We start from the raw sequence: 22,645 nt of genomic DNA, 5'->3' as shown, positions 1-22,645 counted from the left end.
TGAACAACAAATATTGGGTAGGCCCTCATTAGAATATCTCAAAGTTACAGGGTCAGATTTTCAAAGTTAAGAGGGTCTGTAAATTCCCATAACTCTAGGGTGCTAATTTAAGTTTAAATTGAGTTTAACATATGTGAACAAATACCAGATGTGCACATGCAAATCGGGGATCTACTGATAATGCATGTGTGCTTATCTGACCATGTATGTACAAATATCAGGTATTATGCATGTACATCTCGTATTTGTATGTGTAAATTATGTGTACACCTATAGAACCTGGCCTAATTTGAAAATCTGGCCAGCAAACTCACTAGGTTCATAAATGTAAACTTGGAGGGCCAAATTCTACCTTTACTTATGCTGGTATAAATGTGGCACAAATGCCCTTAAGTCAATGGCACAGTCCCAGCTTAGTGCTGGTATAATTCTGAATAGAATTTGACCCAGAGGATTATTTTTGCCAAGAACTAAACATATGGACCTGATTCTCAATTACATTAATGCCACTTTTACACCACTGCCACCAAATGTAATAGACGTCCACTTTAAATCTGCTTTACACAGCATGATTAGTAGAAAGGGTTTTAGTGTAAATGAGCATCAAGCCCACCAAGTATTTTGAATATATTTAATTAGACTGTATGTTTTACAATGCCTGGATTATTAACAGCTATTGTTTTTAAATTACATGAGAGAGAGGGAAAGAAGGCGGACTCCTCTTCTCCCCAATAGCAATCGCTGGGGCTGATCAATAAGAGGGCAGTTTGGGGGAGAAAGGGTAAAGCAGAATGAACTCACTCACTCGCTAACTAAACAAACTAACTCACAAAACAAAACAAATCACCCTCCCAAAAGTCTTAGCTAAACATCCATAAACTAATGCTTCATTAACTTATTTTTCATAGTCTTTTTTTTCCTTTACATCCTGTTTTTTTCAGTGACTTTTCTTGTACTCCAAGAATTGACTGTCTCTTTGCCTGGAGTCCAAGATCATTTCTGTATTCTAAGGCTACTGCTGCATTTCTATGCCACCCAGATGCACCTATATAGGGACCACTAACCACTCCATAAATGATCAGAGGGGCTGCTTCTAGAGCAATGCTGTTCACATAGTTCAGCCCAGTACCCAAAGTAAGGGTCTGGTCCAAAGCCCATTGACATCAATGGACTTTGTAACCAGCCCTAAGTGTGCCACTTCCACAGCATGTGAAAGAGCCGCAGAAGTCAATGTTGTTTCAGGGTGCTGTTATGCAGTGCACCTAAATCAGATAGGTATTTAATAAATATTTTTAAGCACTGTTCGCCCTACCCTGTCCACAGTGCATCAGGGTGTCTCATCTCTCTCAGAAATGCCCAGTCAGAGAAAGTTGATAGGAAGGGGAAAATCTGTTCCCTCACTTGTTTCTCTCTCTCAGTTTATCATGCCCTCATCCCCACCATATCTGAACACACAACCCAATCCCTTCCCAGTGAATGCTGCTTGTTGACAGTCTTTTGCTGAAATGTCAGTTGCTGGATTCTGTGAGTTGCTTGAGTTACAGTTTCTCTGAGTCACAGCATGCAAGTTGCAATAGGAGAGGCACAGGGCACAAATGCAAAACTCACCAGAAAGTCTTCTTCACAGAACACCTTTCCGTTAACAAAATAAAAGGCTTTTCCTCTCAGTTTTCGACCTAGAGAGAAAAAAGAGGAGGGAGAAAAAAAGTTAGTAGATGGATGGAATAAATATACACACTACCAAAAGCTGGTAAAAGAGATGCATTTGGGGCAGTATCTATCTTTTTGGTTTCTGTTTGTGCAGCACCTAACAAAAATGGGGCACTAGTTCTTGACTAGAGCTCTTAGGTGCTATTGTCATGACAATAATAATAATTATGATTATGATTATCATCATCATCCAACTGAGCTGAATGCTAGAAACTATTCCAGGCCTAGAATATCACTAACCATGTTTTCTTTTTAATGACAGTCCTGTGATCTTTGGACTCTAATCACTGTGTTGCAACGAGGGTGGTTTCAACAATGAGAGTTTCACATTCCATGTGGCTAGATGGTTATTAAAATCTCAATGTCCTTTTATCGAATAAAACTTATCTAAGAAACAACCTCAATACAACATACTGCTTAATGCCACAAAATACCATCTCCCACAGTCATCTCTGAAACTAAGTGAGAGAGGGAGTTCTAGGATCCTGCATGAAGCAGTAGGGATAGTTTGCTGATTCACTCTGGAAGCCACTGCTGGTGAGTGGTTAGGTAAATAAGGGTGTGTGAACAAGGGTTTATCTATACTAGACTTTATTTCTTAAAAATTTCCCACCAGTTCTGTTCTACTAGTGGGAACACTTCTTTAGGTGGACTAAGCACTGGCAGCTGCCGACATTTTAATCACCACGTCGTCTGGACCTGCTCTGAGCAGAGTTAGGCACCACAATGGCTAAACGCCTGTGATTGGACTATACTAGCACGCCCATTATTGCTACTGCCACAGGAGTTGTGCTTGTGCTAGCAATGGTGTGATTTTTTTTCCCCCTTGGGGGAAAAAAAAAAAGTTTTTTTGCATTCATTTTTAGAGTACCTTTTGCATCCCTTTACAATCCATTTTCCCTGTTAAGGCTGTGACATTATCCTCTAAAGTGGCAGCTGATCTGCTTGTGTATGTGTCAGAGGTAAAATGTTACAAAACCTGCTGCAATTTCCAAGGAGGAACCCTGCAGCCAGCATTCCTGATTAGAAAGTACATGGCCAGAGTCTGATTTCAGACACGTACATGGAACTTCAGCAAGGAAAAGGCAGTATAATTCTAGGAGCAGAATGTACAACATCCCATTTGATACATTACATAGGGTAAGTACTGTCTAAGAAAACAAATATTGCCAGATTATTGTATGTTGCTGTGCTTAAGAGCGTAAGCTTCTAGGCATAGGATTTATGTTTTCCTCTACGTTCTGTACAGCACAAAGCACATTTTTGGCACTCACGAAATAATAATGCTACTCACTGTAACAAACAGAATTAACAAAGGCAGATAACAGAATGAAGCAACATAATTAAAGTGTAAATCAGTTTTATGGTGTGTACACCAGAGGGCGCTTTCAGACAGGCCAGAAAACACCATGTACCACTAGTTACAGAGTAGCAGCCCTGTTAGTCTGTATTCAGAAAAAAGAAAAGGAGTACTTGTGGCACCTTAGAGACTAATAAATGTATTTGAGCATAAGCTTTCGTGAGCTACAGCTCACTTCAACGGATGTGAGCTGTAGCGCACGAAAGCTTATGCTCAAATAAATTTGTTCATCTATAAGGTGCCACAAGTACTCCTTTTCTTTTTTACCACTAGTTAGGAAATCAAATGCTTGAAATCCTGGCCCTATTGAGGTCCATGGAAATTTTGCCAGTGACTTCAACTGGGCCAGGATTTCACCCTTTGTCTTTAGTGCTTGATCTGGAGGAGGACAAAGAAGGGCAAAGAATATTGCAGCAGCATTTCTTGAAAAGTCAGCCACTGTTTGCTCATGCAACAGCCAATTTTATCAGCAGCATAGACAGGTAACAAGTGCATCTGAAGGGACTAGCTATGGACACTTAAGGACAACTGGGTTGCGATAGATTTTTATTGCCAGGGTGGATGGGAAAGCACAGCTTGATAACTACGTGAGGGAATGATGTTCCAGTTTAGCTCTTAGCCTTGCCCCCAAAAGACTGTTCACAGCAAGGTCAAATAGTTTCAGACAGCCTCTACAGGGAAACAGACATGTTTCAAAATCCCACTGGGTAGCAGCCTGTCAAACTACAGTGGGGTGTTTTGTTGTGTTTTTTGGCGGATGGGGGGGTAGCTTCCTTGCTCCCTAGCCTAGGCTTACAGGAAGTGGCCATAATGCTGCAGGTGGTGGAGGAGCTGCTGCAGGAGGAGGAGCTGCAGAAGCTGTTTAAGAGGGGATCTGGTCTTGGCTCCCCACCAGGCACCACTCAGCTCTGAGCAGGCTGCACCGGTGGGAGCACACGACATCAGTTGTACAGGTGCAGCAAGAGTTGCTGCTCGGCGTGCTCTCCCCAGCTCCTTGGCAGCACTGTGCATAGGAAGGCATGCTTCTTTCCAAGCCACTGCACCACTCCACCTCCATCACATGCTCTACAGGTTCTAAGAGCAGTTATCTGGTCCATCATTTTTAAAGCATTCTCAGTAAATCATGAATCTCTGTCCTGGGGAAATGAAAAGCAGAACAGCAACACAGACCTGCAATCTTTCACCAGCCCAATAAGACCCCAAAGAGAAGGATGGCATAATCAATGGTTGTGTCTACACGCAGGCTGGCACCCAAATAACTACATGGGCTTTAATCTACACCATGTGCTATGCTGGTGTAAGTCTGGATGTGTGGACACCCTTATTTCAGCACAAAAACGCCAAGTTTCTGTTGTGCTGAAGTTGAGCAAAATCAAAACAGAACATTGATTCCACAGTAAGAGCGTCCATACACTGACCTATACTGAAATAAGACAAGATGTAGATTACAACCCATTCAGTCATTTGGGTGCCAGTTTGTGTGTAGATCTGTCCTACATAGGCACTGATTTTGATGGAGGGTTTGGTCAGTGGGGAGATGAGGAACGGAAGAGAGCTGTAATGAGACAATACTTCAACTATTAATGATTATTTAGAATGTGATTGCCAAGTAGCTTAATAGCAATTTAACAAGAGGCCAAAACAAGCAAACCTAACTCAGAAAAATTGCCCACTGATTTCAACACCAGTTTTGCCAGAGTATACGTGTCAGGGTTTGGACCTACACAGCTAATTAAAAAACAAAAATTGAAACATTCAACTTAAAAAAATAAAAGTTACAAGCTAGCACACACAGTAGCATAGCAAAACGTGAAGATGTCCAAGTGACTGTCCTGCTATCTGTGATGTATCTCCATAAAGAGAGCTTGGGGAAGAGGCTGAGGGAGAGAGAGAAAAGGCAGTAAAGCTGTGCCTGTTTCTGGATGAAGGCCCTGACCCGTGTGCTAGTGATACCCATTGCAACAGAGGGACACAGGTTGAATAGCTGCCACAGTCATTCTTTGACAATGACAAAATGTATTTTGCAGGTATTGTACGCTGTGTGTATTTTTAACCCCCCAACACTTGCAGTCAAGACTTATTACAGCAATCCCCAGTGGGGTAGTCACAGTTAATGTTCTATGTCAATGTTTTCTTTATAAGCTCCTTTAGCAGCATAAGTAGTCCCTTTGGAAGGTACTTATAATTTGGTTGTCAAAATTTGAAGTGGATAGATGCACAAGAGGTGCTACTCCCATGAATGCTTTACAGGAAAATAAAAATCAATTTTTTTTTGTTTGCTTTGGGGGAAAGGGACATAGGTGATTTAATTTTTAGCTCCTCTCTCGCTCACCCCAACCTTCTTTTTTTCTAACCATCTGGCAGAAATTTAATATGAAATTTTTCAAGTGACTACATAAATTGCACCCATAAAAACGTCCATGCAGCAATTGCATGCACAGAACTCCCAAGCGTACACACAAATCAGGGAACTGCATATGCAAACAAGACAGACATTAATGGGTTTATCCTCACAACATCCTTGTGAAGTAGGAAATAATCCCCATTTAACAGATACACAGAGACTGACTTCCCCAACATCACACCGGAAATCTATGGTGGAGCTACGAATTGAAATATCTCTGGTCCTAGAACAGTGCCTTAAACCATAAGGCTACACATCCTCCCTGCTACTTGTTTTGTGTATACAAGTGTAAGACTTTGTGCAATAGATGCATGTGCATTTTTTCCAGGCACCAACAGAAACCATAGATATACCAGAAGCACATGACAGGTCTAATAGACAGAACACATATGCCCATATTTAAAAATTTGACTCTTACTTCTCAGAAGTAGGACTGTCAACCGATTAAAAAAATTAATCGCCATTAATCGTGCTATTAAACAATAGAATATCACTTATTTACATATTTTGGATGTCTTCTAGATTTTCAAATATATTAATTTCAATTACAACACAGAATATAAACTATACAGTGCTCGCTTTATATTTATTTTTGGACTACAAATATTTGCACTGTAAAAAACAAAAGAAATAGTATTTTTCAATTCACTTAATACAAGTACTGTAGTGCAATCTCTTTATCATGAAAGTTGAACTTACAAATGTAAAATTATGTACAAAAAATAACTGCATTCAAAAAATAAAACAATGTAAAACTTTAGAGCCTACAAGTCCACTCAGTCCTACGTCAGCCAATCACTCAGACAACAAGTCTGTTTACATTTGCAGGAGATAATGCTTCCCACTTCTTGTTTACAATGTCACCTGAAAGTGAGAACAGGCGTTTGCATGGCACTGTTGTAGCTGGCGTCACAAGATACTTACGTGCCAGATGCGCTAAAGATTCGTATGTCCCTTTGTGCTTCAACCACCATTCCAGAGGACATAGGTCCATGCTGATGATGGGTTCTGTTCGATAGCGATCCAAGGCAGAGTGGACCGACCCATGTTCATTTTTATCATCTGAGCCAGATGCCACCAGCAGAAGGTTGATTTTCTTTTTTGGTGGTTTGGGTTTGGTAGTTTCCACATATGAGTGTTGCTGTTTTAAGACTTCTGAAAGCATTCTCCACACCCCATCCTTCTCAGATTTTGGACGGCACTTCAGATTCTTAAACCTTGGGTCAAGTGCAGTAGCTATCTTTAGAAGTCTTACAATGGTACCTTCGTTGCATTTAGTCAAATCCGCTGTGAAAGTGTTCTTAAAACAAACATGTGCTGGGTCATCATCCGAGACAACCATAACATGAAATATATGGCAGAATGCGGGTACAACAGAGCAGGAGACGTACAATTCTCCTCCAAGGAGTACAGTCACAAATTTAACTGATGCATTATTTTTTTTAATGAACATCATCAGCATGGAAGTATGTGCCCCGGAAAGGTGGCCAAAACATGAAGGGACATATGAATGTTTAGCATATCTGGCACGTAAATACCTTGTAACGCCAGCTACAAAAGTGCCATGCAAACTCCTGTTCTCACTTTCAGGTGACATTGTAAATAAGACGCAGGCAGCAGTATCTCCTGTCAGTGCAAGCAAACAGCATTTGTCTTAGCGATTGGCTGAACAAGAAGTAGGACTGAGTGGACTTGTAAAACTTTAGAGCTTACATTGTTTTGTTTTTGAGTGCAGTTATATAACAAAAAAGCTACATTTTTAAGTTACACTTTCATGATAAAAGATTGCACTTCAGTACTTGTATGAGGTGAACTGCAAAATACTATATTTTTTACAGTGCAAATATTTGTAATAAAAATAATATAAAGTGATCACTGTACACTTTGTATTGTGTGTTTTAATTGAAATCAATATATTTTCAAATGTAGAAAAACCTCCAAAATATTTAATACATTTCACTGGTATTCTATTGTTTAACGTGCGATTAATTGCGATTAATTTTTTTGAGTTAATCACGAGTTAACTGCGATTAATCGACAACCTTACTTAGAAGGCTTTCATTTTATTTTACTGAGTCAATGTGTTAGGGTCCCTAAGTTGCAAGAACAGTATGCAAACCCCAAATAAAGCAAAGCCTTTTAAAAAGTTATACTCTGGGGTCCTCCTTATGCACCTCAGCACAAGGGTCTTGTGAAGCACAAGCCCCACTGAAGTCATTTTAGCAAGTGGTAGGATCTGAGCCTTATACAGTAAAACCTCAGAGTTACAAACACCAGCATTACAAATTGACTGGTCAGCCACACACCTCATTTGGAACCAGAAATACGCAATCAGGCAGCAGCAGAGACCGGGGGGGGGGGGGGGAGGAAATACAGCACAGTACTGTGTTAAACGTAAACTACTAAAAATATAAAGGGAAAGTTTAAAAAAAAAAGATTTGACAAAGTAAGGAAACTGTTTGTGCTTGTTTCATTTAAATTAAGATGGCTAATAACAGCATTTTTCTTCTGCACAGTAAAGTTTCAAAGCTGTATTACTTCAATGTTCAGTTGTAAACTTTTGAAAGAACAAACAACGTTTTGTTCAAAGTTACGAACAACCTCCATTCCTGAGCTGTTCGTAACTCTGAGGTTCTGCTGTATACAATATCAATGGTTCTCAATTTCTCCAGACTACCGTACCCCTTTCAGGGGGCAGATTTGTCTTGTGTACCCCAAGTTTCACCTCACTTAAAAACTACTTGCTTATAAAAGTACATAAGACATAAAAATACAAAAGTTTCACAGCACACTATTACTGAAAAATTGCTTATTTTCTCCTTTTTATCATACAATTATAAAATAAATCACGAACCACCACCATCCCCAGGTTAAGAAATACGGATATAGTACATAAAGCAGTATAAACAAGTCATTGTCTGTATGAAATTTTAGTTTGTACTCACTTCGCTAGCGCTTTTCATGTTGTCTGTTGTAAAACTAGGAAAATATCTAGATGAGTTGACGTACCCCTGGTTGAGAACCACTGTACTACATCTTAAACCTGACATCAGATCAAGAGGTCAGAAAGCTGGATGTAATTTTTCATTCCAACTTTTTCTTTTAAAAATCCCTGTCTCAAATACTGAAGAGATTACATTGATATGGTTGCTGAAATGATGCCCTTGCTTGCCCATTATAATGTTTAATTCATGGGTTGCCACTCAGAACTAAATACTATAATGATCTTTGGCTTGAATTGCTGACTCCTGGCAATATTTCACCATCATTTCACTTGGTTATTGGCAAAAACGTACTAGACAATTAAAATATTTCCACACCTCTACCATCCCATCCATCTCTGGCAGTCATTACAGGATTTCTCAGTCCTACCCATGATAAGAGCTTTGATCCTCACACCTCTATGTGTTCATCAGTCCTATCTAGGATATCTAATCCATTTAGCTATGGGACCTATCAGATGACTGTCACCATGGCATTTAAGCACTGCGTCAGTACCACTTATAACTGTGTCAGTAGTATCTTTATGCTCCAACAAGCACTCTTTGTTCTGCAATTAGTAGTAACCATACAGTCAGGCTGAACTTCTAGGATGCTAATGCTTTTTGGCCATGATAATCTGACATTATGGATCTTGCACTTTAAAGTTTATATCTTCATAAAAATCTGAATCTGCTACTGCTCCCACAGAGGCCAACTGGAGATTTGCCCTAGACCTCCATAGAAGCTGGATTGAACCCTGAGAGTTTAATTTTGTCCAAAGGCTTTTTAAATTGGTTTCTCATTAATTAGCATAAGTGGTTATGCTGGTTTAAAAGGAAACCAGGATCACAAATCCCTGTCCAAAAGGTAAAAAGTTACTGTGTGCCACAAAAGTTTTCATCTCAATGTGTATAATTAGAAGCCTATCCATCTTAGCATAGCTCTCCAGTTATAAAACCAACCTTCTGCTGTAATTACAGCTGGTAGATTTTTTTTAATTTATTTTTAAAGCAAAAGATTTAAGTTCATGGAGCCTATAACCTCCAAATTATCCACGTGGCTGGCAGTCTGGAAAATGCCAGGATTCTAAGAATTTAAAAAAAGACAAGAGCAATGGATGATCCTTGCTGAGCCTGGGAGCCATGGAGTAAAGCTGCAGCTCCCTATTCCTTTTTTGTTTCCCCTCAGTAAAACTCAGATTGTCTGCCCCACCCTCAGGCAGCACAGATTGGCTGCAGACCTCTAGCTGGAATTCCTCGAGGTCATACACCACACTCCCTGTAGCCTCTTGCGCAAGGGATGTTTCAGAGGCAGGGAAGCACAATGAGCACCAGCAATCCCTGGCTGATGAATGATACCTTGGGGATCATCACCAGATGCCACATGCTAGAGCCACTTTTATGATGTGCTATCCGGTGCCTCAGGCCAGGCAGAGAATCAGGGAGGCTAGCTCCTTACTAAGGAATAAGAGTAGCAGAATGAAGATAAAGGGCTCCAAAAAAGCAGACTTCAACTAACACTGGTAGGTAAGGTCCCACAGGAAGAAAATCTAAAGTAAAAAGAACTTCTGGAGAGCTGGCAGTTTCTCAAGGAGACAGTATTAAGGCACAACTGCAAACTACCCTGATGCAAAGGAAAGGCAGGAAGAATAGTAAGAAGGTATGGCTCCATCAGGAGCTCTTTAATAAGCTGAAAATAAAAAAAAAATGCTACAAAAACTCGAAACACGTACAAAATCACTATGGAGGAGTACAAAATAGCACAAGCATGTAGAAACAAAATCAGAAAAGCTAAGACTCAAAAGAAGTTACACCTAGCATGGGACATAAAAGGCAGTAAGAAGCAGTTCTTTAAATACGCTAAGAGCAAGAGAAATAGGAAGTACAGGTTCTCTACTTAGTGGGGAAGGAGATGGTGGTACTGCTGAAACAGGTTCTCTACTTAGTGGGAAAGGAGATGGTGGTACTGTTGTCTACCTGGCCAATGCATCTGAGTTGAGAGTTCTGTCCAGAGCGGTCACAATGGAGCACTCTGGAATAGGTCCCGGAGGCCAATACTGTTGAATTGCATCCACAATACCCCAAATTCAACCCAGCAAAGTCTATTTCAGCGCTAAACCCCTTGCCGGGGATGAGTACAGAAATCGATTTTCAGAGCCCTTTAAGTCAACAAAACAGGCTTGGTCTTGTATACAGGTGCAGGGTTAAATTGACCTAATGCTGCTAAATTCGACCTAAACTCGTAGTGTAGACCAGGGCTTACATATGACACTCCTGTTTAATACAGTCCAGAATATTCGCCTTTTACACAGCTGCATCATGTTGTTGACTCAGATTCGATTTGTGATCCACTATAACCCCCGTATCCTTTTCAGCAGTACCACCATCTCCTTCCCTCTACCACTACCCCACCCCTGTCCATGGACACCTGCAAGGGGGGAGTTGCACGCAACAGGGTTGAGGATTTTGTGGATGAGGAAGGATGAAGAGGAGGCGGCGGCAGAGGATAGCACATAGCAGGCAAGTGGAGAATCCCTTCCCCCTCGCAGCCAAGAACCGTTCATCACCCTGGAGCCAATACCCTCCCAAGGCGGGCTCCCAGACCATGAAGCCAGAGAAGGCACCTCTGGTGAGTGTACCTTTGTAAATAGAATACAGGGTTTAAAAGCAAGCATGTTTAATGATTAATTTACCCTGAAGACTTGGGATGCATTCGCGGCCAGTACAGCTACTGGAAAAGTCTGTTAATGTGTCTGGGGATGGAGCGGAAATCCTCTAGGGACAGCTCCAAGAAGCTCTCCTGTAGGTACTCTAAAAGCCTTTGCAGAAGGTTTCTGGGAAGGGCAGCCTTATTCCGTCCTCCATGGTAGGACATTTTACCACGCCAAGGGGACATTCAGAGGTGCCCGTTCCTGCTGGGCTGTTTGCCTTTGGCTGAAAATAAATCATCCCCGCTGTTTGCCACGCGGTGGGGGGAGGCCTGTTCATGCTGAGCTGTTCATGTTTGGCTGACAGGGATCTTCCCTGATACTAGCCACGCAGTGATGGTATGAGAAAGGAGGGCGCTGCTGTCTGAAACCATTCCCACGTTATGAAGGCTGAAGAAGCTGAAATCCTTTGCCTTACCATGGCTGCCTGCAAGCTGAATTCTGTTGCCCAGCCGAGCGTGTGTGAGGTCTCATACCAAACCGACAGGCACTCAATATAAGAGGCAAAATGCGACCTTGTACCAAAAGCACATGTGCTATGTAATGTGAATCACTTGATTCAGTGTGAAATAGTCTTCCCCTTTGTTCTCTAAAATGTGTCTTTTTAAATACCACTCTCCCTTTTTTCCCACCCGGCAGATGCAAATGTTACTACGCTCCCCCTATCATCTCCGTCCCAAAGGCTAGCACAGATTAGAAGATGGAAAAACACACTCGCGATGACATGTTCTCAGAGTTCATGCAGTCCTCCAGCACTCAAAGAGCTCAGCAGAATGGATGGAGGCAAACAATGGCAGAGTCCAGGAAAGCATTAAATGAATGCAATGAGAAGAGGGAGGAGCACAATGAGAGGAGGCAGGATGCAATGCTGAGGCTAATGGGGGAGCAAACTGACATACTCAGGCGTCTGGTGGAGCTGCAGGAAAGGCAGCAGGAGCACAGACCACCGCTGCAGTCCCTGTATAACTACCTGCCCTCCTCCCCAAGTTCCATAACCACCTCACCCAGATGCCCAAGAACATGCGGGGGGGAGGCTACAGCCATCCAGCCACTCCACCCCAGAGGATTGCCCAAGCAACAGAAGGCTGGCATTCAATAAGTTTTGAACTGTAGTGTGGCCTTGTCCTTCCCTCCTCTACCACCCCACCTGGTGCTTCCCTCCTCACCCACCCCTCCTGGGCTACCTTGCGAGTTTCCCTCCTATTTGTGTGATGAATTAATAAAGAATGCACGATTTTGAAACAACAACAACTTTATTGCCTCTGAAAGCAGTGATCGAAGGGGGGAAGTTGGTTGGCTTACAGGGAAGTAGGGTCAACCAAGGGGGCAAGTTTTCATCAAGGAGAAAAACAGAATTGTCACACTGTAGCCTGGCCAGTCATGAAACTGGTTTTCAAAGCTTCTCTGATGCGCAGGGCACCCAGATGTGCTCTTCTAATCATCACCCTGATATCTGGCTGTGCGTAGTTGGCCGCCAGGTGATTTGCCTCAACCTCCCACCCCGCCATAAACATCTCTCCCTTACTCTCACAGATATTATGGAGCACAAAGCAAGTGGCAATAACAACGGGAATGTTGGTTGCGCTGAGGTCTCACCTAGTCAGCAAACAGCGCCAGCAAGCTTTTAAACATCCAAAGGCACATTCTACCACCATTCTGCACTTGCTCAGCCTATAGTTGAACTGTTCCTTACTACTGTCCAGGATGTCTGTGTATGGCTTCATGAGCCAGGGCATTAAGGGGTAGGCTGGATTCCCAAGGATAACTATAGGAATTTCAACATACCCAACGGTAAGTTTCTGGTCTGGGAAGCAAGTTCCTTTCTGCAGCTGTTCAAACAGACCAGAGTTCCTGAAGATGCGAGCGTCATGCACCTTCCCCAGCCATCCCACGTTGATGTTGGTGAAATGTTCCTTGTGATCCACCAGTGCTTGCAGCACCATTGAAAAAGTACCTCTTGCGGTTTACGTACTGGCTGCCAAGGTGGTCTGGTGCCAAGATAGGGATATGTGTTGTCTATTGCCCCACTACAGTTAGGGAACCCCATTGCAGCAAAGCCATCTACTATGACCTGCACATTTCCCAGAGTCACTACCCTTGATAGCAGCAGCTCAGTGATTGCGTTGGCTAATTGGATCACAGCAGCCCCCACAGTAGATTTACCCACTCCAAATGGATTCCTGACTGACTGGTAGCTGTCTGGCATTGCAAGCTTCCAGGGGGCTATCGCCACTCACTTGTGAACTGTGAGGGCTGCTCTCATCTTGGTATTCTCGCGCTTCAGGGCAGGGGAAAGCAAGTCACTAAGTGCCCTTATGCATGCGAAGTTTCACAGCCACTGGGAATCATCCCAGACCCGCACACTATGCAGTCCCACCAGTCTGTGCTCGTTTCCCAGGCCCACAATCAGCATTCCATGGCAGGAACCTGCCCCATTACCACCATGATTTCCAAATTGCCAGGACCCATGCTTTGAGAGAAGTCTGTGTCCATGTCCTCATCACTATCGTGATCGCACTGTCGTCGCCTCCTTTTGCAGGTTCTGCACATACTGCAGGATAACGTGCGAGCTGTTTACAATGCTCACAACAGCAGCGAGCTGAGCGGGCTCCATGCTTGCCGTGGTATGCAGTCTGCAGGAGAGCAGAGTTGCAGCGGAAGCGGTGGATGACGATGGATGTCACAAGAATAGATATGTACACAGAATGATGAGAGGACCTGCAAGGTGGATTCATGGCACCACGAGAGCAGAGTTGCAGCGGAAGTGGTGGACGACGACAACATGGAGAAATTTGCTATTGATACTGAGCTCGTTTACAAGAGCAGGAGAGCAGAGCTGCAGCAGATGATGATGGTTAGCAGTCCTACTGCACCGTCTGCTGACGGCAGCACCAAGGACACAACAGCAGAGGTGATGGTGAGCTGAGTGGGCTCCATGCTTGCCATGGTATGATGTCTGCACGGTAAAAATGCGCAAAACGATTGTCTGCCGTTGCTTTCACGGAGGGAGGTGCGACTGATGACATGTACCCAAAACCACTCGTGACAATGTTGTTGCCCCATCAGGCATTGGGAGCTTAACCCAGAATTCCAATGGGCGGCGGAGACTGCGGGAACTGTGGGATAGCTTCCCACAGTGCACCTCTTTGTGAGTCTATTCTAACCACGATAGTGAGGACGCACTCCGCCGACTTAATGCGCTTAGTGTGGACATACGCAATCAACTGTATAAAATCTATTTCTCAAAAATCGACTTCTATAAAATTGACCTAATTTCGTAGTGTAGACCTACCTTAAGACACAGGAGGTAACTGTCTCACTCTGTTCAGCACCAGTGAGACCTCACCTGGACTTCTGTGTTCAATACTGGGAACCACAATTTAGGAAGGATGTGGACAAACTGGAGAGAGTCCAAAAGGAGAACAAGAATGATAAAAGGTTTAGAAAACCTAGCCTAGGAGGAAAGGTTAACAAAATCAGACATGCTTAGTGTTGAGAAAAGAAAACTATGGCGGGGGAGTGGGGGGGGCAACCTGGTAACAGTCTTCAAATATGTTAAAGGTTGCTATAAAGAAGACTGATCAGTTGTTCTCCATGGCCACTGAAGGTAGGACAAGAAGTAATGGTCTTAATCTGCAGCAAGAGAGATTTAGGTTAGATATTAGAAAAAAAACTAACTATCAAGGGAGTAAAGCTCTGGAATAGAGTTCCAAGGGAGGTTGTGAAATCCCCATCACTGGAGATTTTTAAGAACAGGATGAAAACATACCTGTCAGGGATGGTCTAGGTTTACTTGGTCCTGCCTCAGCACATGGGGCTGGATTTGATGACTTCTTAAGGTCCCTTCCAGCCCTACATTTCTATGATAGCTGGCTCCCTCATGGCCTGCAGCCTCTGCTGTGCTAATTTGAGGCTGGATGCAGCAGAGAAGCTGACCCAGAATACTTAGCTACTATTTCAAATCAGTTCTTAACTAGGGTGACATGAAAGGTTCCTCTACAAACCTGAATCTACCCCAAGTCAGGGTGAGTTCAGGGTTCTCCTACCTGGCAGGCATCTCAACCCAAGTTAGGGAAAGTTTAATGCAGGTTTGCTTGAGCTGATAGGGCTGTTTCTTCTCAGAAATACCTATCCTTATGCCCCAAGACTCTTTTAAAGGACATGCATACCAATAACACTTAACATGTAAATTGCTCAGTCTCCTCTCTCTCATTTAATCACTTGGCTACAAAAAGTGCACTGTAAAAATTGCAAAACGTTGTCCATCTACTCAGAAAACATTTGGGCCAGCAAAAAATAAAGTGGGAGAAAGGGGTCTGATGCCTCCGAGCACAAACATGCACTCCAGCTGGAGCACATGGGAACTGAAAGGTAGGCACTGTTTAATTACAACCACAGGTGTGAGATGCAAACACAGGAAACCACAACCAGCCACAACACCATAAATAAAGCCTCCTCTCTGCTTATGGCAGATCTCTGCAATAAGCTCCCCAGCTCCACTTTATTTATTTATTTTAACGGACCCATACACCATATATCCCAATAGCACCAAACTGTATAGATAAAGCAACTCACACTGGGAACAGAGTAAAAAGAAAAGGAGTACTTGTGGCACCTTAGAGACTAACAAATTTATTAGAGCATAAGCTTTCGTGAGCTACAGCTCACTTCATCGGATGCAGTGAGCTGTAGCTCACGAAAGCTTATGCTCCAATACATTTGTTAGTCTCTAAGGTGCCACAAGTACTCCTTTTCTTTTTGCGAATACAGACTAACACGGCTGCTACTCTGAAACCTGGGAACAGAGTGTTACCAACTACAGAATCCCTGCTGAGGCACATTTTTGTACAAAACACTCAGTCTCTCTCTCTCTGTTCCCTTCACTAGAGAGGGATGTTCTGTTCTCCCAACACACCAAAGACACAGTGGAACCCTGTCTGTGATTCGATACTTAAGGCTGTTTACATAGTTTCCATTATCTGCCTGACTAAGCCCACAGTGCTCTTTCTTTGGGGGGAGGAGGGGAGAAGCTCCTTTTTCCCTTAATATTCTCATTGTGAAATGTAGCCAGAAAAAAATTGCTTTGAAAACATAAGAACTGCCATACTGGGTCAGACCAAAGGTCCATCTAGCCCAGGATCCGACAGCAGCCAGTGCCAGGTGCCCCAAAGGGAATGAACCGAACAGGTAATCATTATGTGATCCATCCCCTGTCACCCATTCCCAGATTCTGGCAAACAGAGGCTAGGGACACCATCCCTGCCTATCCTGGTTAATAGCCATTAATGGACCTATCCTCCATGAATTGATCTAGTTCTTTTCTGAATCCTGTTATAGTCTTTGCCAGAGGATGTTGTGAAGGCCAAGAGTTCCATAGGTTGACCTGTGTGGGAAAGTTTGAAGTTAATTGGATGAGGAGTTTGAGAGATAGCAAGCTTCAAAGAAACAATTCTTTTTCACTTTTGGGGGAAAGAATTATCTTTCACAACAAAAAACCCACCACTCCGTAGTATTGTTCCAATGGCTTGTACTAAAAAGTTATAGTTTCATGCATTTGCTTTCTGTGGAGGTACAATAGGCTATTTTTACTAAGGTTGAGTGGAAACACTGAGTTATTAGAGATCAATGTTCTGAAGTTCCTGAGGGCGTGTGAAGGTCTCAGTGAATATTGAAACTGTAGCTAAAAAATTTATAAATATTCTCAAACTTTTTAAGGAAATTTCTATCCCAGGAACCTAACAACAGAGATAAACTTGCAGACATATCTTCTTTAAACAAGCACACATTAGAAGAATATAATTATTTAAAATTAAAATTAAATATGAGATATAGTTAGGGGAAGATGAAAACTGAGATTGGAACCTTTAATTGAATATACCTCCAGGTTTTCTGATGTTTAAATTTTGACTGCAGACCACTACTCCTCCCTTCATACACACACCAGCCACACAACACACACACATGCTTCAGAAAACTCCACACACTGGCCTGTAAGCGTCAAACCCAACCACTACTTATGGGCTGAAGACCCAGCATTCTCACGTCCTGGAAGTATGGGCGTATTACTCAATGTAAATGTCATGTCAAGCCAAGGCCTTGTATATCACTCACCTTAGCAATAACGCCCAGAAGTCCTTCTATACCTGCAACAGGCCAAATGGATGGGCGCAGGTTACATCATCATACAACAAAAGCCGTACTTCTGGGATTCATACACTATGTTTCCTATGGCACATGGTAGGGATCCCTTGCCAGGACACGGAGAGGGTAAGGGGCAGTTTAAGTTGGGATTGGAACAGCCATTGATTTTTTTCCTCCCAGACTATTTCTGATGTTATTTGAATTCCTGTGCTCTACTGAGGTTCTTTTTGCCACATTACGTAAGATATAGTTTTTGCTTTGGTAATTTTATTAAAAAGTGGTCCCTTGATGGAAATGTTCATTGATGCTTAAAACTTCCCCCTCTGGAGACAGGTACATTTGTCACAACTGGAAGTTAATATTGTCGTCTTATATGGTCAAATTCAGCCCTGCTGTACAACACACACCCAAAACTGAATTTGGCTCTAGTGGTCTAGTTGCCTTTGGTTTTGCATTTTTAAAAAACCCACACATGTACATTTCGTACCATTGGCAGTATGCTCAAGCGAGGTCCAGCACTGGATGGATAGGGATGTCGGTCTAGGATTAAGTGCACTGGCAGACCAAAGAAGCTTACAAATATAAATCATTGTTTAGTTGTAATATAGTATTACCTGGTAGTCCCAAGCAAGAGCAAGGCCCCTTTGCAATGGGTGCTGTACATGCAGTAATGAGATAGCTTGAAATTCGATAGGCAGGCCAGTGATTCTAACCTAGTGCTAGTAACCTGTCCCCCTTTCACAAACATTATGTTCACCCCAGGTTGTAAAAAGAGATCAATAGAGTCAAATTCTGCCATTTGATAAAGACACACTAGTCTTGTTAATTTCCAATAGAAGATCAAATCTTTGACCCTCATTTTGGATTTTCTGCTTTAATCTACTATTTGAACATCTTTCCATCCCACCACCAGTTTTCTATTTTTGACTTCCTTCCTCTCTTACAATTTCCATTAGTCACTTCTTGAGCATTCTTTTTACTTTTTTTGTCTTCATATTTCCTCTGAGGACCTCAGAACTCATACAGCTCAAATATGAGAACAATACATTCTAAAATGCGTCAGCAATGGTAGTGTGGGACCAGAGCTAGAAGGGTCTGTGGTCCTATAAACCTATAACCATCAAACTTGTGGCACATCAGGGTTTAAAAAGCACTAAACTAAATCTAAAAGTAGGTTAGAGGAAAAAACACACACACTCACTCATAGTGAAATATTTTGAAGTCCCTACTTATTACCTGGAAAACCTTTCTTTTGTCTTGAGCAGACACAGCACAAACTATACGTGCATAGATATTTTTCATACAATGGGAGTAACTATTGCACAGCAGCTGCATAGCAGGCTGAATGGTTAACGTTTAACAAACTGATGACTAAAAATGTTTAGTCTATAGACTAAAAACAACAAGCAAACAGACACCGCGAGCATGCAGGAAATGGCTATATTTTTGACACAGCCCACAGGTTTAATGTAAGGCAGATATGTATACTGCACAGGCAAAAAACTGCCTGCCTAAAGGTTTATGGGCTTTATCCACTAAAAACTGTTCGGTTTGCACACATGTTCTTGTATCAGTGAACTAAATGTGATAGTTTGTGCCAAAGTAATTAATCATTCTAAATCTGTTGGTTTTATCTCTAAGCCAAGTTTTCTCTATACTATACCAGTGTCTCAGATAAAGTTGCTGATTTTTTCTCTGCCAACTGACCCCTGTAATGTGTACATAGCCCCATCCAACTGCTTTCCCACATCATTTCTCACTGACCACACTGCCAGTATATCAGGAAACAGGACTTAGCAAAATCAGCACTGTGAAATATCTTGGGTCTATTCTTTCTTGGTAAAGCTCTGAGTCTTTTGTGTCTGGGAAACCAAAAAAGCATTTGGACAGAAGTCCAGCCATGAACAAAATTAGAGATCATTGCTAAAATGAAACTAGCGAGACAGCAAATATAACTATCTGGAATTTTGGCTGACAAATGAGCTTTACCTTAATAAGTAATTTTAGTTATTTAATTTATTTTAGTGCAGAGATTCAGCATTCCATCCCAGCAGAATTTTAGGACTGAGACCATGGACAATCTTGACTTCTCGATGACAGTTTTCACTGGATGTTGTCCAAGATGAAATCCACTTGACGTTACAGACAGTCTAACTTCTTTCTGTTCAGAGATAAGCCAGCATCTCTACATATGCTGTTGAAACACATGGTTTTCAGCTAGACAGACAATATGGTCCCGCCAAACATTTATTTTACTGGCATTTGAAAGTTTCCTACAATCTACAACAGTGGTACACTGGTATGGTGCAGAGAGAGTGCGCAGGAAGGCATACATTATCCCTGTCTTGATGACAGAGCTATACTTGTTTAATCTGAATTATGGTCAACAGAGTGAATGATAAACAGAAATAGTTTAATATGCACCATTACAGGCCAGGGACCAGAACCGAAGGGGGGGGAAAAAGCCCTTATAGGTACATTTTACCTATAACTGCGAGGCAAGACAGGACAAAGCAAACCATCTGAAAGATCAGCTAAGAGAGAGTGCAATCCACAGAGGCCTGTTTCAGAAACAGAATTCACTAAAACATGTGCAAACCCCCAGAATTCCAGGCATACCAGCAAAACATACAACTAGTAGGAAAAATGTGACACCTTGTCACTCCAATATGTGAGCATGCTAAGAAAGTTGATGAAGTAGCTCTTTGTACCTACGTTTTGGAGCCAAAGACGTCTCCTTTAAGGGTATCTCTACACAGCAGCTGGAGGTATAATTCCCAGCACAGGCAGATAGCTCAGCTTGACCTAGCACACTAAAAATAGCAGTGTGTCTGCAGTGGCACAGGTAGTGGCTCCAGCTTGCTGCCAAAATATGTACCCAGGGGATCAGGTAGGACTGGATTTCGGCAGGTAGATATTTTTAGCATGTTAGCTCAAACAGAGCTAGTGCTCCTACGTCTACTTGAGCACTGAGCTGGAAATTACACCTCCCAGCTGCTTTGTAGACATTTTCTAAATGTGAATTTCTTCCAGTGTAAGTTTGTTTGGCAGCTGGTGTGAGCGAATGTGTGAGTGAGAGAGAGAAAACAAGCCTCCTTTGAGGGTCTGCTTCCAAGAGTTCCCCTTAAATACCATTACTGCACCCAACCCTAAAAACACTAGAGCATATACGTAACTATATTCATGCGAATTGTCCAAGTGAATGCTATTAATTGAGCACAGCACACAGGACTGAGGTTTTATGGAGCAATTGCTATATTGTATAAAATGAGCCAAATTACACTCTCACTTACACTTGTATAAATCCAGGATAACGCCACTGAAGTCATTGGTCAAACTCCAGATTGAAACCGGGAACAGAATCTGGGTCAGTGGGGTCTGATCCTGCTTCCCTGGAAGTCAATAGGGGTTTTGCCATGGACTTCAATTGGAGCAGGAACAGGCCAATCTTGAGCTTCTAGAATGGCTCAGAACACATGTTTAATGTTTATATTTGGTGATGCAAATACCCTTGCAAATCTCTTCAACTTTCTATTGATTCTAAAATAATTCTGAGTAATGCACACAAAAATACTAACAAACAGAAACACCAAAACAAGCAAAAAAATAGAGCTAATACTTCTGAATTAAAATGAGTGTTAAGACAGGAAAGAGAACGGAACTACGCTAGCAACAACATGTAATGTTTAAAGCGTTTCCCCTTTCCTCCATTACAACAAATCAGTCAGGGAAGTTGTTACTTTGACCTATAAACCATGTCCAGTTTTGTTTGTTTGCTGATGACTAGCATAAAAGGAAAGAATCAAACACCCTCAAAGGTGTAATAAAGATTCTTAAAAAACAAAAAAAACCAACAAAACAAAAAAAAACTTAGAGCCACACCTACAGCAAGCAAGCAAGCAAGCAGTAGGAATTTACTGAAACTCCATCCAATGAGGGCAGCTGAAAGAAAATGAACCAGATTCACCCTTGGCACCTGTGAGGCTGATAGATGGGCAGCATCTTTTCACCCCGAGGGAAGGCAGACAGTGCAACCCATGGCCCTACATCCTCAGGGTTTACACTGGGCTGGGGAGGAAGGGAGGGGAGTCTATATTCCAGTTCTCCTACCAGCAGAGGTTCCCTTATTGTTGTGCTGATTCAGCACATCTTCCATCTGGCCCAGCCCTTCCTGGTTTCATTTGCTTTGTGGGGTACAATGGCTAGCTCTCTCCAGCAGAGCAAGTATCACAGGCAGCTTGCGTCATTATGTCCATCACCAATGGGTATGGCCCTCCATTTGACTTCCAACAGTCTGCGCTAGCAAAACCAAGGGGTGAATCTGGCTGAATAACTAAGGGACACAGCCTTCTCACTCTGTGGGCCTATCGCTAAATACAGTGAGCTGTAGCTCACGAAAGCTTATGCTCAAATAAATGTGTTAGTCTCTAAGGTGCCACAAGTACTCCTTTTCTTTTTTTCCCCCACTAACAGTAGTTACACCTCCATGCACATGAAGAGCAGAACAGACCCCTATGTAAGGCCAACGCTGCCTATCTACTAGTGCAGAATTATACACATGGAATGGGCCAAATTCTGCTCCCAGCCAATGGGGATGTACTGGTATAACTGAGGCAAGGATTAGGCCTACCATGCATAAATCATATACCACAGGCAACTAGAGATCTATGTCAGCTGATTGTTTTATGCCAGATGTTATAATTAGATACCATCAGGCTAAGACAGGAATGCCAGTCTTACATTTTCTAGTATAAGCAAGTGGACTGCTGGAGGTATGTTATGTTCCTCGTTTCTGACATTAGTTAGAACGTGTTACCTGTAATGTACTAAATTTTAGTAAGAAAATAAAAGTTTCTATCAACTTCCTGAAGCAAGTGAACAGCTACTGGCTGCATAACATGTGAAAATGCTGGTCTTTGAATTATGGGTTTGATGCCCTTGTTCTCCCCACATGCTGAAATATATTTTTGTGAAGGCTTCCATTGGTAGCTTTCCATATGAAATCCTTTGCACTGATTCCTAACCAGATTGAGTCTTTGGCTAGGGCATTGACAGGGAGAAGCAGGCTTTCCCTTGCTGGATTCCAGGCATAGATAAATCCACCTATATGAACTATTCTGAAATGCAAATAATTTTACCTTGCATTGAAATGTGTTGAAAATAAAAAGATCTGTATTTTAGGATCAGCAGTTGAAGCAAATAGTCACTCTTACAATCCAGAGGGACAAAAGCAAGCCCATCCTGCCAGCACATTTGGAAATGGATTAACCCTGATTCCTGTTTCCACTGGGCTGGAACAGATGTAAACAGCAATAGAAATAACTATGTTTAAGACTTTAAT

General features: G+C 42.3%; 1 protein-coding gene across 3 annotated transcripts in view; it reads right to left on the bottom strand.

Moving 5' to 3' along the window:
• LIMD1 (LIM domain containing 1) overlaps positions 1-22,645 on the bottom strand; it is a 62,271-nt gene that overhangs the window by 19,375 nt on the left and 20,251 nt on the right. For all 3 annotated transcript variants that reach the window (XM_038393174.2, XM_043508883.1, XM_043508882.1), the window contains one exon: positions 1,609-1,676. In XM_038393174.2, coding sequence (XP_038249102.1) covers positions 1,609-1,676 — 68 coding nt within the window. The remainder of the gene's footprint in view (positions 1-1,608; positions 1,677-22,645) is intronic.

This window comes from Dermochelys coriacea, chromosome 2 (assembly GCF_009764565.3).
Source record: "Dermochelys coriacea isolate rDerCor1 chromosome 2, rDerCor1.pri.v4, whole genome shotgun sequence".
NCBI lineage: Eukaryota > Metazoa > Chordata > Testudines > Dermochelyidae > Dermochelys > Dermochelys coriacea.
The sequence above is the reverse complement of the archived record's forward strand: the minus strand, read 5'-3'. Positions and strand labels throughout refer to the sequence as shown.